Raw genomic sequence first — 13729 nt, forward strand, 5'->3', positions numbered from 1 at the left:
AGGGGAAGGCATCCTGGGAAAAGGGGTTCGGGCTCCTAATGTCTGGTACAGTGGAGACAACATTCCATTTTTCCAGAACCCTTAGCCTTCTCACAAGGGGAAGGCAGCAATGTCCCAACAATGGACAGGAACCAGGTTGGGAAGGGGGAGGGCTGATGGGAGCCCTCCCAAACAGGTAGAACTGATTAAGGAATAAATGATGACCTGCACTGCATGATTTATTGCCTGGTATTCCCAGATATGTTAACTGAATAAAGTTGTGACCTAATTAAACCACATCCATTACATCTTGTTTTTCTTTCTGTGCGGCCATGAAAAAGCAGCTATCTTGCACCTCTCTCTCTGCCTCCAATGCGTCATACAAATTTCACTACTTCACAGACAGTCTCCTCTTCTTGTGTCACCCTCTGAGTTTTATATAATGGAAAACTCTAGACCAACTGTTTATCTACACAGTTTTTGTATTGCTTTGATTATATTGGTTTAGAAACTGATATAGTTAAACTGGTAAAACTCTCTAGTGTAGATGCAGTTATATCGATATAAATATACTTATATCACTATAGCTCAATTCCATACATTTATAGAAATAAGCTATTCTAGTATAAGCACCTTTATACTGGTATAACTGCTTCCACACTAGGGGCTGTGCTGAGTTAACTACAGTGGAATAAAAATCACACCCCTAACCAAAAATATTAAAGCAGTACAAAAAACTGTGTGTAGACTATGCCCAAGGCCACATATGGAGACCACGTAGCCCTGAAAGACGAGCCCGGGGGTCTACCCTGCTTCAGTGCAGCTGCTCTGCAGGAACCTCAGCACCTCTACTGCCATACAGAGAGGAGCACTTTAACCCACACAATACCTTCTGTGCGAGGTTACAGCACAGCATCTTTAGCTCTTTTTGTAGGGAGTTTCATCCTGAGGATTTATACATCAGTGACCCCTAACATGCAAGCCATTAGCACCTTTTGCCATAACAATGTATATTTGCCTTTGGTCCAGTTATTCATAAATTTAAAAAAATTCTGCTCTCAGGGTATGTCTTCACAGGAGTAAACTCGAGTGATCAACACCAGGGTCTGACCACCCAAGTCAGGTTAACCTGAATGTGAGCAGCCACACTGCAAAGCCATACCCGTGTTACTGTGTCCTCACTAGTACTGCCATGCTCCCTCAGGGCAGGGCCGGCTCTACTGTTTTCGCCGCCCCAAGCAGCGTGCCAAACTGCCACTGCGGACGGCGGGGGCAGTCCGTGTGCCGTTAGAGTGGCATGCGCATTTCCGCGGTGGCAGCAATTTGGTGGCAGCTTCTGTCTTCAGCCGGAAGACAGCAGCTGCACTGCCGCGGACAGCTGAACATAGAAGCTGTTGCCAAATTGCCACCATCGCAGAAACGCACCTGCCACCCTAAAGGCACACAGACTGCCCCCGCTGTCTGTGGTGGCAATTCAGTGCTCTGCTTGGGGGCAAAAACACATGGACTGCCATCCCTTGCAGACTGCTGCCCCAAGCATCTGCTTGGAATGCTGGTGCTTGGAGCTGGCCCTGCCTCAGGGTATGCTGGTCAGTTTTCTGGGGGCAACTCACATGGTTCTTTGTGCTTACAGTAAGCTGAGCTGCTCAATGAATTGTGGCAGAACCTGCCTGTCCTTCTCAGTACACTGGGGAAATCATGGGAAAAGTACTGGAGTACTATCAGCACTTGATGATTTAGCCTGAATCCTCACTGAAGAGTGGGTGGATTACCAGCATAAGCAACAGTAGCATCCAGGTTCTAGCCTATACCCCTAGCAAGGCCAGCCAGCCCAGGTTTAAAAAACCACCAAACTTAGTTGAGGGAATTGTTGCCCCTAACCCCCTGTGGATAGAAGGGGTTTAGGGGCAACACGTGAATAAGAGCACCCTGCAGTGAAGACATACCCATTCAAACCTATCAAAGCCATCGGGGCTGCACAAGCATAACCAGTGGAGGAATGTGGCCAATTGCTATACAATATTTTCTAAAACAATCATATAAAACACAATACCTCATGAGATACCATATCGAATTGTCCAAAAAGTTGACCCATGGTAATGGATTTTGGATTCACAGTTCTAAAAATTACTTTTTCTTCTTCCCCATATCCACGTTCATTCATAAGAGTTAGTGTATCTGCCAACAACTGTAGAACTTTGGTCTTCCCAGAAAAAGGCTCTCCAACAAGCATAAAGCTATGGATGAAAGAAAATTATTATTACAAATCTTAACTTCATCAAATATAGATTTTATGGCACTGATCCAGCCAACCGGCCTCAATGGGAACTACTCATGCTTAATGTTAAGCAGATGCTTAAGTGGATCTGACTCTATATGTAGCAAAAATTATAGTGTAGAATGTATTACAGTGATTAGGAACTATGTTTTTAGGAGGTCAATACAAAAATATATGTGCTTGCATTGTGTGCACCATTACCACAGTTACTCATACCAATCAAGTATTTTAGAAGTCCAAAATAACCAGTTAGGAGTCTAAATGGTAATTTGCGTATGCAAATACTTTATTTGCTTAGGCAACTGCATATATTTGATTGCACAGTTAAAATACGTAAATGGACTTAATTTGGACTCTGCAGCAGCAGGGATTCACACTAGTGCATTTATTTGCAGAATTGGGCCTACACTTATTCTCTAATTTTCTTTGCTGTCTAGAAAAGATTATCATAAAATTCTAGAAGACAAAAATAGATAAGGAACCTGCACTAAAACAAAAATCTTCAGTCACAACTCAAAATAAGTTTGTTAATTTCTCTCTGTTTCAGGGTATTTTAAAAGACTAACTAGTCAATGTTTGCAAAGAGTTTTGAATATGCAAAGCCACACATTAGAGCTAAGTATATGTTTTTATTTCTTGTGAGGTACTGTACAAATATTACCATCACATACTTGCTCCTCAAAAAAAGGAAAAGATTAAAATGGCAGAGATCTGGTGGGCTAATATTTTAACACAGGCAAGTTTTTACAGCTACAACTCCTCTCCACAACCTGGACCCAAGCTGCAAACATTAAACAGGCAAAATTGCTACCGAACTCAAAGGGAGCATTGGATCAAATACGCCTGGGTTCAGAGACTCCACTTTCTTGGGAACCAAATTTGCATTAAAAATTAGGATATCCAAATGTACCAATATAAAAATTCTGCAGCATATAGAAACCCTTGGGATTTTCTATATTTGAGTTAAATAATCACTGTTTGTCCTTCTTAAAAGTGGAAATAATTTCTTAGTCTATTTCCATAAATATTCTCTATTGGCTATTATAAAAAACATAACTACAATCTGAAGCACTTGTGAAATAGGCACTTGTAATCTTACCCATGTCTAACAATCATCATTTCATAGGTCTGGATCATTTTTTCAATGAAAACTTTAACAGGCTGGATATTATTTATAACACAGCATTCATTGGAACATTCCAGAAAATCCTAAAATCAAAACAAAATAAAACCTTTGCGTATGATAAAACTCTTTAAAAAATAATATTTTCATGGTTACATACTCCATACTTTACAACAATCCTTTATAAAGCCATATAATTTTATTTATGAATAAAAGGAACATGTATCATTTATCATTCCATATTCAGATTATTGCCTCAAACAACTTCCACCCCACCCTCAGTGTGTTTTACTACATTTGTGGATAACAGATTCAAATTCATTAATTACTGAATCCTCTGGGATTAGGCTAAAGAAAACTAAGAGCACCTTACTTCTGAATGAGAATGTCCACACAAGATGTCCATAAAATGCTTTAGCTTCAGATTTTAACATTCATCTTAACTTTCCTGAAAGTTCCTAAGTAGACATGCCCTGGACTAGAGCACTATTTACTGACGTGCAGAATTTAAGATGCTGTGACTTAAACAAAATAGTTACTCTAGTCAAATATAAGGCTAATTGTTCAACTTCTCTATTGGGATATTAATGGCCTTTAGTGATGTTTATGTTCTCGTGTTGTATATAGTAATGACTTGGCTTATTCAGTACAAAGAAATCCTCTCTATCTCAAAGCCTAATACTGAGCACTGCACTAGAAAATTAGATTGACCCAGAAGTGCAAAAAATCCACACATACCCTGAGCAAAGTAGTTAAGCTGAAATAAGTTGCCATGTAGACAGCACTTGGCTGATGGAAGAATTTTCCATTGACAAAGCTACTGCCTCTTGAGGAGGTGGATTTACAACAACAGTGAGAGAATCCCTCCTATCACTGGAGTAAATGTCTACACTGAAGTGCTGCAGCTGTGCCGTTGTAGTGTTTAAACTGTAAACTCCCTACAAAAAGAGCCAATGATCCTGTGTTGTAACTGCACACAGAAAGTATTGTGTGGGTAAGGAAAACAAAATCTTCACCTTCTTTATTGAACATCTGCCTCTGCTTTCACCCCACCCACTCCAATTACTGTATTGTGGAAGCAGGGCCGTCCCTAGCCATTTTGGTGCCCTATGCAGCCCCTCCTCCCCCCTAGTGGGGGGGCTGCGTGGGGCTCCAGGCCTCTGAGTGGGGGCTGGCCCCAGGTCTCAGTAGGGAGAGGGCTGGGCAGCAGGGGGAAAACTGTCACCTGGCCCCAGCCCACTTTGTTCTGCTCCCCTGGCTCCTGGACAGGGGGGAACCGGTGCCCAGCACTCGCCAGGGGAGTAGTGCAGGCTGAGAACAGGTCGCTCCACTTACCATGCTGTGAGTGCAGGCCCATTCCCTGCAACTGTCCTCAGGGGAGTGGGGGTGGGGGCTGGGGCGGAGGCTTTGGGGAAAGGGCAGAGTAGGGGCGAGAAGGGACGGGTCTGGGGCTGGGGCTGGGGCTGGAGCATTACGCAGCTGCACAGGGCACCAGAAAATGCGGTGCCCCAAATTCCCTGGTGCCCTACACAGCTGCATACTTTACGTATGGGTAAGGATGGCCCTGTATGGAAGATAATAGAAGACAAGGATTTCCCCTTCTGCCAAGGTTGTTCTGGGGTATTGAAAACATCCCACATGGTTTACATTATCATAGAAGCATGTGCATTTCATGAACCTACAATAAGTTGGGTTTGCAGCAGTACAATCTTCCAGGTTCACTAGGAATTTCAGGTTTCCACAAAATTTAGAACTTCCAAGTGAACTTGTGTGAAGTCTTCTAGGAAAAGACATCAGCTTGACTCCCACCTGCATTTTATTTTTTTTTTCCTTTGGTGGGAAGAAGGGGATTGGGAGGCCAGCTACCTCACCCAGTTCCTGAAAGGGGAAGCAGCCAGCCTGGCCATCTCTGTCCTCACCATCCCACTGCAGAAGAACAGGAAGAGTTAACTAATCATGGCAAGATTCACCATGTTTAATAACTTGTAAAACCCCAAAGGCTAGGGAGGGAACCAGCAAGTCACAAAAGACACTAAAATCCAGGGGAAGTGGGGTGGATTTCATATTGGTATACATCCAAAAAGGCTGTTTAAGGTAAAAGGAGTCCTGGGATTTTTTAAGGACTGAGGTATAAATGGGCCAAAACTACAAAGACAAATCCAAATCTGCAAATGATGAGAGACTCAAGGCTGGGTTTGGGTTCAAAAGAAAACCAAGTGAATTTTGTTTGATACAAATTCCATTTCACTGGGCCTCATTTTGCAATTCGAAATAGAGTACTGGCTTAATTACAAATGATGCAGTGCCATGAGTATTAGTAAAAAAAAGTTACCTTATAAATGTACTTACATTGTAGTCTGCTTCAGGAAGCTTAACACCAGGAAACAAATCACTAGTAATACCCATGAACAGAGGTATATCATGTGACAAAAATTTAGGCTCATTAACATCCTTAATTGATCTAAGAAGCTAAAGAAAATAAATACGTAAGTTTACAGAAAATGAGTGTTCTGACTGACATGCTGACTATATAAATACAAATAAAATCAGTCTGCACAATGTGAATCATAAAATCATAGGATTAGAAGGGACCGCAAGGGTCATCTAGTGACCCTGTCAAGATGCAGAATTTGTTCTGTCTCAAAGATCCAAGAGAGAGAGCTATCCCACCTCCTTTTGAAAACCTCTAGTGAAGGAGCTTCCACAACCCTGCTGAGGGAGTCTGTTTCATTGTCTTTCTGTTCTTACAGTTAGGAAGTTTCTCCTGAGATTTACTCTAAAACTGAACTATATGCTAATGTGTGATGGGTAAGGTTAAGATTTTGTCACAGTTATTTTTAGTAAAAGTCATGAACAGGTGTGGGCAATAAACAAAAATTTACAAAAGCCAGTGACCTGTCTGTGACTGTCACTAAAAATAAAGGGGGGGACACTGATACCTCCAGTTCCTGCTGCCCATGGCTGACAGCTCCAGGCCTGCTGCCTGCGGTGGCAGCTGACAGCTGTGGAGCCCCTGCTGCCCACGGTAACTCAGAGCTCCAGGGTTCCACACCGCATGCAGCTGACAGCTCCAGCCCTGCCATTGCAGGAAAATATCTCAAAGATCTCTGAAAGTCATTGAATCAGTGACCTCCATGACAAAATCTTAGCTTAAAAAGTAACGTGAATTATACAGCAGTCAGTGCTAGGCTGCACTCACAGGCAGCAGTCCCTGTAATGAGTGAAGATGCATCAAGCAGGGCATTTCCTGAAATTGCGTTAGGGGGTCTGATGGAGCACCCCAAATGCTCTCCACTGCCTCTCATAACTATTACAGTATTGCCATCTCTCTGCAATTCTTTCCCCAGCTTAACACTTCTGAAGACCCCGCCCTCTTCCATCATTAATGCAGCAATGAAGAGGGAGAGTTCCTGAACTGATGCTGCTGGGAAGCGGAGCAAGCTATGTCTCCCTTTGCATTGTCTCCTCTATTCGTGGCTCTGAAAAACATTAATGGCTATGTTAAGTAAACACATAGACCAAACCCTGGAATCACTGAAGTGTTTCAGAAAATATGGACTAAATTTTTAACTTGGACCAATAATTTGGCCATACAAAGAATTCAATGTAAACATAGCTCATATCAATGTTGGAAGGTCCTTAAGGTGTATCCAGGAGCTCTAATAGCTCCCTTCCACACAAGTCTCCCATTGGGGGTGTGACACATGGCCAGAAAGGGTTAAGTGTCCTGCAGGATAAATGACTCAAATTCAACCCTTAAAGACACGGGGAGATAATGTTTGTGTTTTCGTGTATTTACATATATAAGTGTAGTGGCCAACAATATAATCAACAGTCCTTGTCTAAGCCCTCCCAAAGGGAGGTGCACTGCATCCTGTTTGGTGAGGCTTAGCATCCCCTGGCCACCTGTACCCGCTGGCCATGATTCTTATCTCCAATTAACAGATAAAGAAATTGAGACAGAGTGGTTTAATAACTTCAGCAGGCAATACTGTGAGGCAATGGCACAGCTGGGTTCAAAACTCTGAAATACTTGACTCAGTGAAATCCACTATGTTACGTGAGGGACTTACCAATATATCTTCATTCTCCTGTGGGAATTTCAGTTTTAGGTTGCCAGCAGCCACTAATACAGCTTTAACAGCACGCATACCATAGTCATAATGGAACTGAGAGGAAAGTTGCTCTGAACAAAGTCTGTAGGTCATTACTATCTTCACTGATAATGGCTTGGCATTCAGAAATCCATATGAGTAGAGAGAGATTTCTGCTATCAGAGCATAGTTAGGAACCATCATAGCTACTGTTCGGAAAAGAACCTGAAATGCATATCGCAGAAAATATGCTTAAAACATTTAGAAGAATAACAAAAGAATTCTTGTAACTCTGATTTGCACTCAATATGTATAGATACTGCAACATAAAAGTTCTTGTGGTAACAGTATTACCAATCTTTGAAGACAAGATCCATGACTCATTAAGAGCCAAACACAAGCAAGTTGCCTATATGGCCCTCTTTACATATAACATTATTCACCAGAACGACAAGGAGTCCGGTGGCACCTTAAAGACTAACAGCTTTATTTGGGCATAAGCTTCCGTGGGTAAAAAACCTCACTTCTTCAGATGCAGGTTCACTTCTCAAGTGAGGTTTTCTACCCACGAAAGCTTTTATGCTGAAATAAATCTGTTAGTCTTTAAGGTGCCCCCGAACTCCTTGTTGTTTTTGTGGATACAGACCAACAAGGCTACCCCATGATACTTGATATTATTGACCAGATTACCCTGCTTTAACTTCCTCCTCCTCCACTCCCTTGCTTTCAAAAGAACAGAGACTGCTCATTGTGTGCCACCTATAGGCCAAACACACCTAAACAACAGAAAAGGATGTGGGAGAAAGAGATGGGACAGATGGGAGAGTATACTGCACCCCCTGAAGGGGTGTAGCAGTGAGCATGTGTAGGAGCAGGATTTTATAATTGTACTATGAGAATTAATGTATGATTTGATTTCATCCTGCCAGCCATCCTTTTTGAATAGCAGAAAGGAAATACCCTCTGGGACACTGGTAGAAATGCATCTGACAGACTGCCAGTGTCTATACTGATGCTAAGGCAGGGACAGACCAGAACAAGCCTTATGACTGATTATAGTCACCCTTTTCTTTTAGGAGAAGTTATAATGTCTACTATTGTTTCCTGTATGTATTACAAATTAGGCACTCTAGTTAAATATACATTTCTTTGTTTTAAGGTTTAGTAAGTAAGAGACAGGATCTCATACTGTGTTTATATTAATAAGATTAGAGGAATGTTGAAGGCCTGGGCTTCAGTGTGAATAGTTTTGATTATAAGATTTAGGAAGGATTAATTTACAATGTCTTTTGCTCAATATAAAATGTATCTGTTTGTATTCTTAAAGGTTTCTGTAGAAGATTGTTTGTGTGAAAGGGGAATGTACGCATCAGGAAAAGATAAGGTGTGAAGGCCATTGTTATAGCCAGATGGTCAAGGAAGGAGTGAAGAGACTTAACGACACCAGAGAACCATCAACGCGCATCCATAATGAAGGAAGGGCAGATTGATGACCCTGAGGTAAGGCTGGCACTCCTAAAGACAGGACAATTGATTAAATTGTAACCAGGACAGGATGACCCTCTCAAAGGTGTATTGGAATGTTTACATCAAAAGAGAACACCAATTAAAAAGTAACTGGTCAGAAACTGACACAGCAAAATCCATAGACTTCAACAGAGAAAAAAGACTATAAGAACAGGGTGCTTTGCCATGGGACTTTGGGTTCATCTTGCCATATTTCAGGAGCACCAGATCACGACCGACAGAGCCAGGCTCCCCTCTGCAACCAATCTGGCTGGCCACTAGATTGATCCAGACTCTGACTGGTAACTATAAACATCAACTGGCAGGACTCTGTGCGTGTATGTGTATGACTGAAAAGCATACGCTAACTGCTGTATTCTCAATAAATGAGGAGTTTTTGCCTTCTCCTCTATAAAAGATCCTGTCTGCTTTGTATAGAATAACACATGCTCTCTGCTGACTAGAGTATTCCTGAATGAATTCTGCCTTCCTGAGGTACAGTTCCTCCCTTTGAGGCAACATGGCTCTGTCCTTCTCAGTTTGGTGCTGTGACTTAAAGGGAAAATAGAACCGCAATGCTGCTATCGAGACATCTTCACTTTGCTGAAGCCATGTCTCGCCACTGAAATAGGAGCATTGGCAAATATCACAGCAAATATTTGTAACTGGTAGTTTGTATGACTCTCATCATCACATGATCTAGTCAAATTGCTCTAGCACTCCTTCCGAATAAAACTCCTTTCTAAGTTATTTTTAAGCATATTTTCTTAAAATATTTGGATTCAATATAAACACTACTTTAAAAGCATATAGGGCCAAATCCTGCAGTCCCCCTTTCCCCAGCTAAACAACCCTTACTGAAGCAAATAAAAGCAAAAATTATAATAATTAGTAAAACTTCAGTTCATAACAGCAGAAAAACTGATTAAAAACCTTCAGGCAGAACAAACTGGTTTGAATAAATTAAAAGAAAATGAAACCTAACAAATATGTTGCATAAGAAATACAAAATTTAAAAATATAAATTGTTTATATTGTAGATGCCACATTCTGGTGCAACTCCAGCAGTGAATTTGGCACTAGGTTTCATAAATGCACTATTAAGTGAATATGCTTATTTTATTATTTTACCTTGAGGTTGTCTGGCAGTTCAGAACGTCCTGCATAACCTGGATTCATGGTAATAGCTACAAAACAATTGGGATTGAGCTTCAGTTCAGTCCCTTCAAAAAGAAACGTTTCCATCTTCATTTGTATGGCTCGCTGAATGCAAAGGATCTGCTGAGCCACCACAGACAGTACTTCAAGCTCAATTCGATTAAATTCATCAAAACAGGCCCAAGCACCTGAAGAAGCCAAACCCTTAAAAAACTGTAAAACAAGAAAGAAAGACAAAAACTGTACCCCTAACAGAGAATCAGGAAATTTAAAAGCAACAATCAGTAGTACAATGGCTTGAAATTTAATGTTGTGCAGTGAACTTATTTGCATACTTTGAATAATATTTAAGCCTACTTAGGAGGAAAGGTCAGCAACTATAATAGCAAATTAAGTCAATGGAAATCTTTCCTTGGTTTTACTGGAAGCTGAGTCAGGTTCATAGGCCCTGGTCCTGCAAACTCCTTGTTAGCAGACCTTAGATCATAAACTCAAGGGCACGGAATCATGGGTGCAATTTTCAAAAGTGCCTATGTGAAAAGGGCATGTAGCTCCCACTGAAAGTCAACACCTTTCCTCCTGAAAAACACATACTGATCTTAAAATGTAATTCAACTTACCTTCCCCATTGCCAGATAATCAAGGCCATCAGAACAGTTGAAGACAACACATTGTACAGCAAGAGCCTTAGCCAAGTCTTTAGTAGTCTCTGTTTTACCTGTCCCTGCTGGGCCCTCTGGAGCACCACCAAGGTTTAGATAAAAGGCTCCAATCTAAAGAATGGATATAGTTTATGAAAATTAATAATTTAAGAAAAGACGTTTTCATAATGAAAAATAATTTTAAATTCAATTGTAAATTGAAAACACTACATAGTTGAAAACAAATTATCGTATAAAACCAGTATTTACCAGATTAATACTAAACGAAAAAGGCTAAGCTAAAAATTATTTATGTCTTCAAAAATACAGGAAGCTAAAAGTTCGATTTGGAGTTATTCTTTATTGTAGGTGCCTCAGAAAAGGGCACAATCTTAGCCATTCCTGAGCAGTCCATATCATGACTAGACATTGTATGTTATATTGGACCTGATCATGTAGCTCTTACTCAGGCAAAAAACATTTTTAAAGTCCATGTGCCTGATTTTGCTTACTTCTCTTCTCTATCTGTTGCTCTCCTTTTCCTTTTCTAAGGGCTTGGCTACACTCGAAACTTCAAAGCGCTGACGCGGGAGCACTGACGCGGCAGCGCTTTGAAGTGTGAGGCCTTGGCTACACTGGCGCTTTACAGCGCTGCAACTTTCTCGCTCAGGGGTGTGAAAAAAACACACCCCTGAGCGCTGCAAGATACAGCACTGTAAAGCGCCAGTGTAAACAGTGCCGCAGCGCTGAGAGCTTTGAAGAGTGTAGCCAAGCCCTCAGGCTCAGCCAGAGCTCTCCCAGCACTGCATGTACTCCACCTCCTCATGGGGATTAGCTTGCAGCGCTGGGAGCCGCGCTTCCAGCGCTGCAGCACTGTTTACACTGGCGCTTTACAGCGCTGTATCTTGCAACGCTCAGGGGTGTGTTTTTTTCACACTCCTGAGCGAGAAAGTTGCAGCGCTGTAAAGCACCAGTGTAGCCACGGCCTAAGAAGGAACATCTCCTTTCCCACTCATTCTTTGTGGTCTTTCTCATATTGCCTCCCTTTGCTCTACCCATGTTCTGTTGTCCATCACACCCTGTCCGACCCCATATTCTATTCTCTCTCACACCATCTTTTCTTCTTTTCCTATCCCATCCTTCCTATCTCTCCTACCCTCCAAATCTTTCTTTTCTCCCTCCCCTTAGTTCCCCTATCACCTTTATTCCTCCTGTTACTAACCCGGACTCTCTTTTTCTCCTCCACTCTCCCCATTTCTCTTCTGCACCCCTAATCCCAGTCTTTCCATCTCCTAGTTTTATTCATCTTTCAGTCACTATGCACAAGGATGCCATCCCATGGAACACTTCTCTTCTAGTCAGTTTAACCACTTTAAGATTAGTTCTGGTTAGTTGAAGATGGGCTAAGTGTACAATGCAGCAATGTGTCTTGATGTGTTGCCCATCAACTGGAAATGGGAAGTAAAAAGTGGCCAGCTTCTGTCCTAGCTTCAGAAGCAATATCATGGCATCACTATCAATTTAAACTGCCAGTTACAGAATGCCACACAAGTGGCTTAGCTGTCTCAATATCCAAGCTGGGAGCAACTTGTCAAGAGGTACATTTTTGCCAGATCTGCAAACTCAGCCCACTTGATGAAGTTGATAACTGGGCTTCAGTTCAGCACAAAGCATGACAATTGTTGCAGATCTACTGGAGCCAACCAGGTTCAGCTTGAAAATTTAAATAGGAATTAAAATCCCTGAAAATTGGCTGTTTTAACAGAAATGCTGAGAGTCCCACAGCTATTGCAGTGCTCCCAAGTGACACTGTAATAAGTATAAAGTGTTGAAAATGCCATATTACAGCTAAATGAATTCTTTAAGCAGGTTAATGACAAGTTTTACGTAAAAGCATACCAAGGTGCGGTAACATCTATCCGTAAGGGGAGTAATGACAAGTCGAGGTGAGTTGCCAAGGTATTCATAGGCATATTTTACATTGCAGTTAATGATGCAGACACGAGCATTCTCGTATTCCCAATAATATCGCAGTTGAGCAAGCCACTGAAAGTCTGTCTCATTTTTCACATCTGGTAAGAAAATAATTAGCAGTAAATATGAAAAAAAGTTCTAGAAAATTGGATTTTCTGTCAGGTATAAAATAAATAATTTGCCAATATGAATGTTTTCATATATAAAATATTTTAAAAATTCTTATGGTTCTTAAGGCCAGGAAAGAAAGATAATGCAAGTCTATTTCTCTGGGTTCTGAGTAACTCTCTGTTAAATACACATGAAGAATAAAATTTTAAAAAGCTATGTACCACTTTCAATCATCTCCATGACGACATCTCTAGCGTGCACATCAATAGTAACCAAAGCACCTAGTGTAGTTCGTGTCTGCTTAGATAATTTTCCTCTCACCAACTCTACAATATCATTAAGCTGAAGTTGGAGAGTATTGTAGTAATCCTGTAAACCCTGCAAGAAAGAAAATGTCAAATTTGATTTAACAATCTTTGGACCTTAATGTGCAAATAATTAGGGTTATGAAATTTTTTTAGTGTGGGCAGACATCTTAAAAGAGATTGTTTAATGGACCATCTCCCTTCTCAGTCATTTCTCAAAGACCATCTCCTCTCTCATTTGCAATTATCTACCTGCCCTGTAAAACTACAGCATATCATTTTTTACATATTTTGAATCCAAGACCCATTTAACTCAATGGGAGTACTGACTTCAATGGGCTTTGGGTCAGGGCCTTACTGCATTTCAGCAGTTGTGAACAAACAGGAGGAGCCTATGATCAGCCTACTCTCTATGAATCATCTGCAAATGCTCTATGATCCATCAGTGGTTTGCAGACCACAGTTTGCAAACCTCTGGATTATATACATGAAGATTTCATTAAAGCCAGTGGTAGGTTTGCTTAACGAAAAGCTGTAGGATTCAGCTCAGCTTATATATC

At 41.2% G+C, this 13729-nt stretch overlaps 1 protein-coding gene across 1 annotated transcript in view; it reads right to left on the bottom strand.

Annotated features, from left to right (window-relative positions):
• The window catches only part of DNAH12 (dynein axonemal heavy chain 12), a 178206-nt gene that overhangs the window by 114347 nt on the left and 50130 nt on the right, over positions 1-13729 (bottom strand). Inside the window, 8 exon segments of the mRNA XM_075073319.1 lie at positions 2033-2216; positions 3357-3466; positions 5730-5849; positions 7454-7699; positions 10112-10351; positions 10759-10911; positions 12679-12851; positions 13086-13242. Coding sequence (XP_074929420.1) covers positions 2033-2216; positions 3357-3466; positions 5730-5849; positions 7454-7699; positions 10112-10351; positions 10759-10911; positions 12679-12851; positions 13086-13242 — 1383 coding nt within the window.

Source organism: Chelonoidis abingdonii, chromosome 17 (genome assembly GCF_003597395.2).
Source record: "Chelonoidis abingdonii isolate Lonesome George chromosome 17, CheloAbing_2.0, whole genome shotgun sequence".
Classification (NCBI taxonomy): Eukaryota; Metazoa; Chordata; order Testudines; family Testudinidae; genus Chelonoidis; species Chelonoidis abingdonii.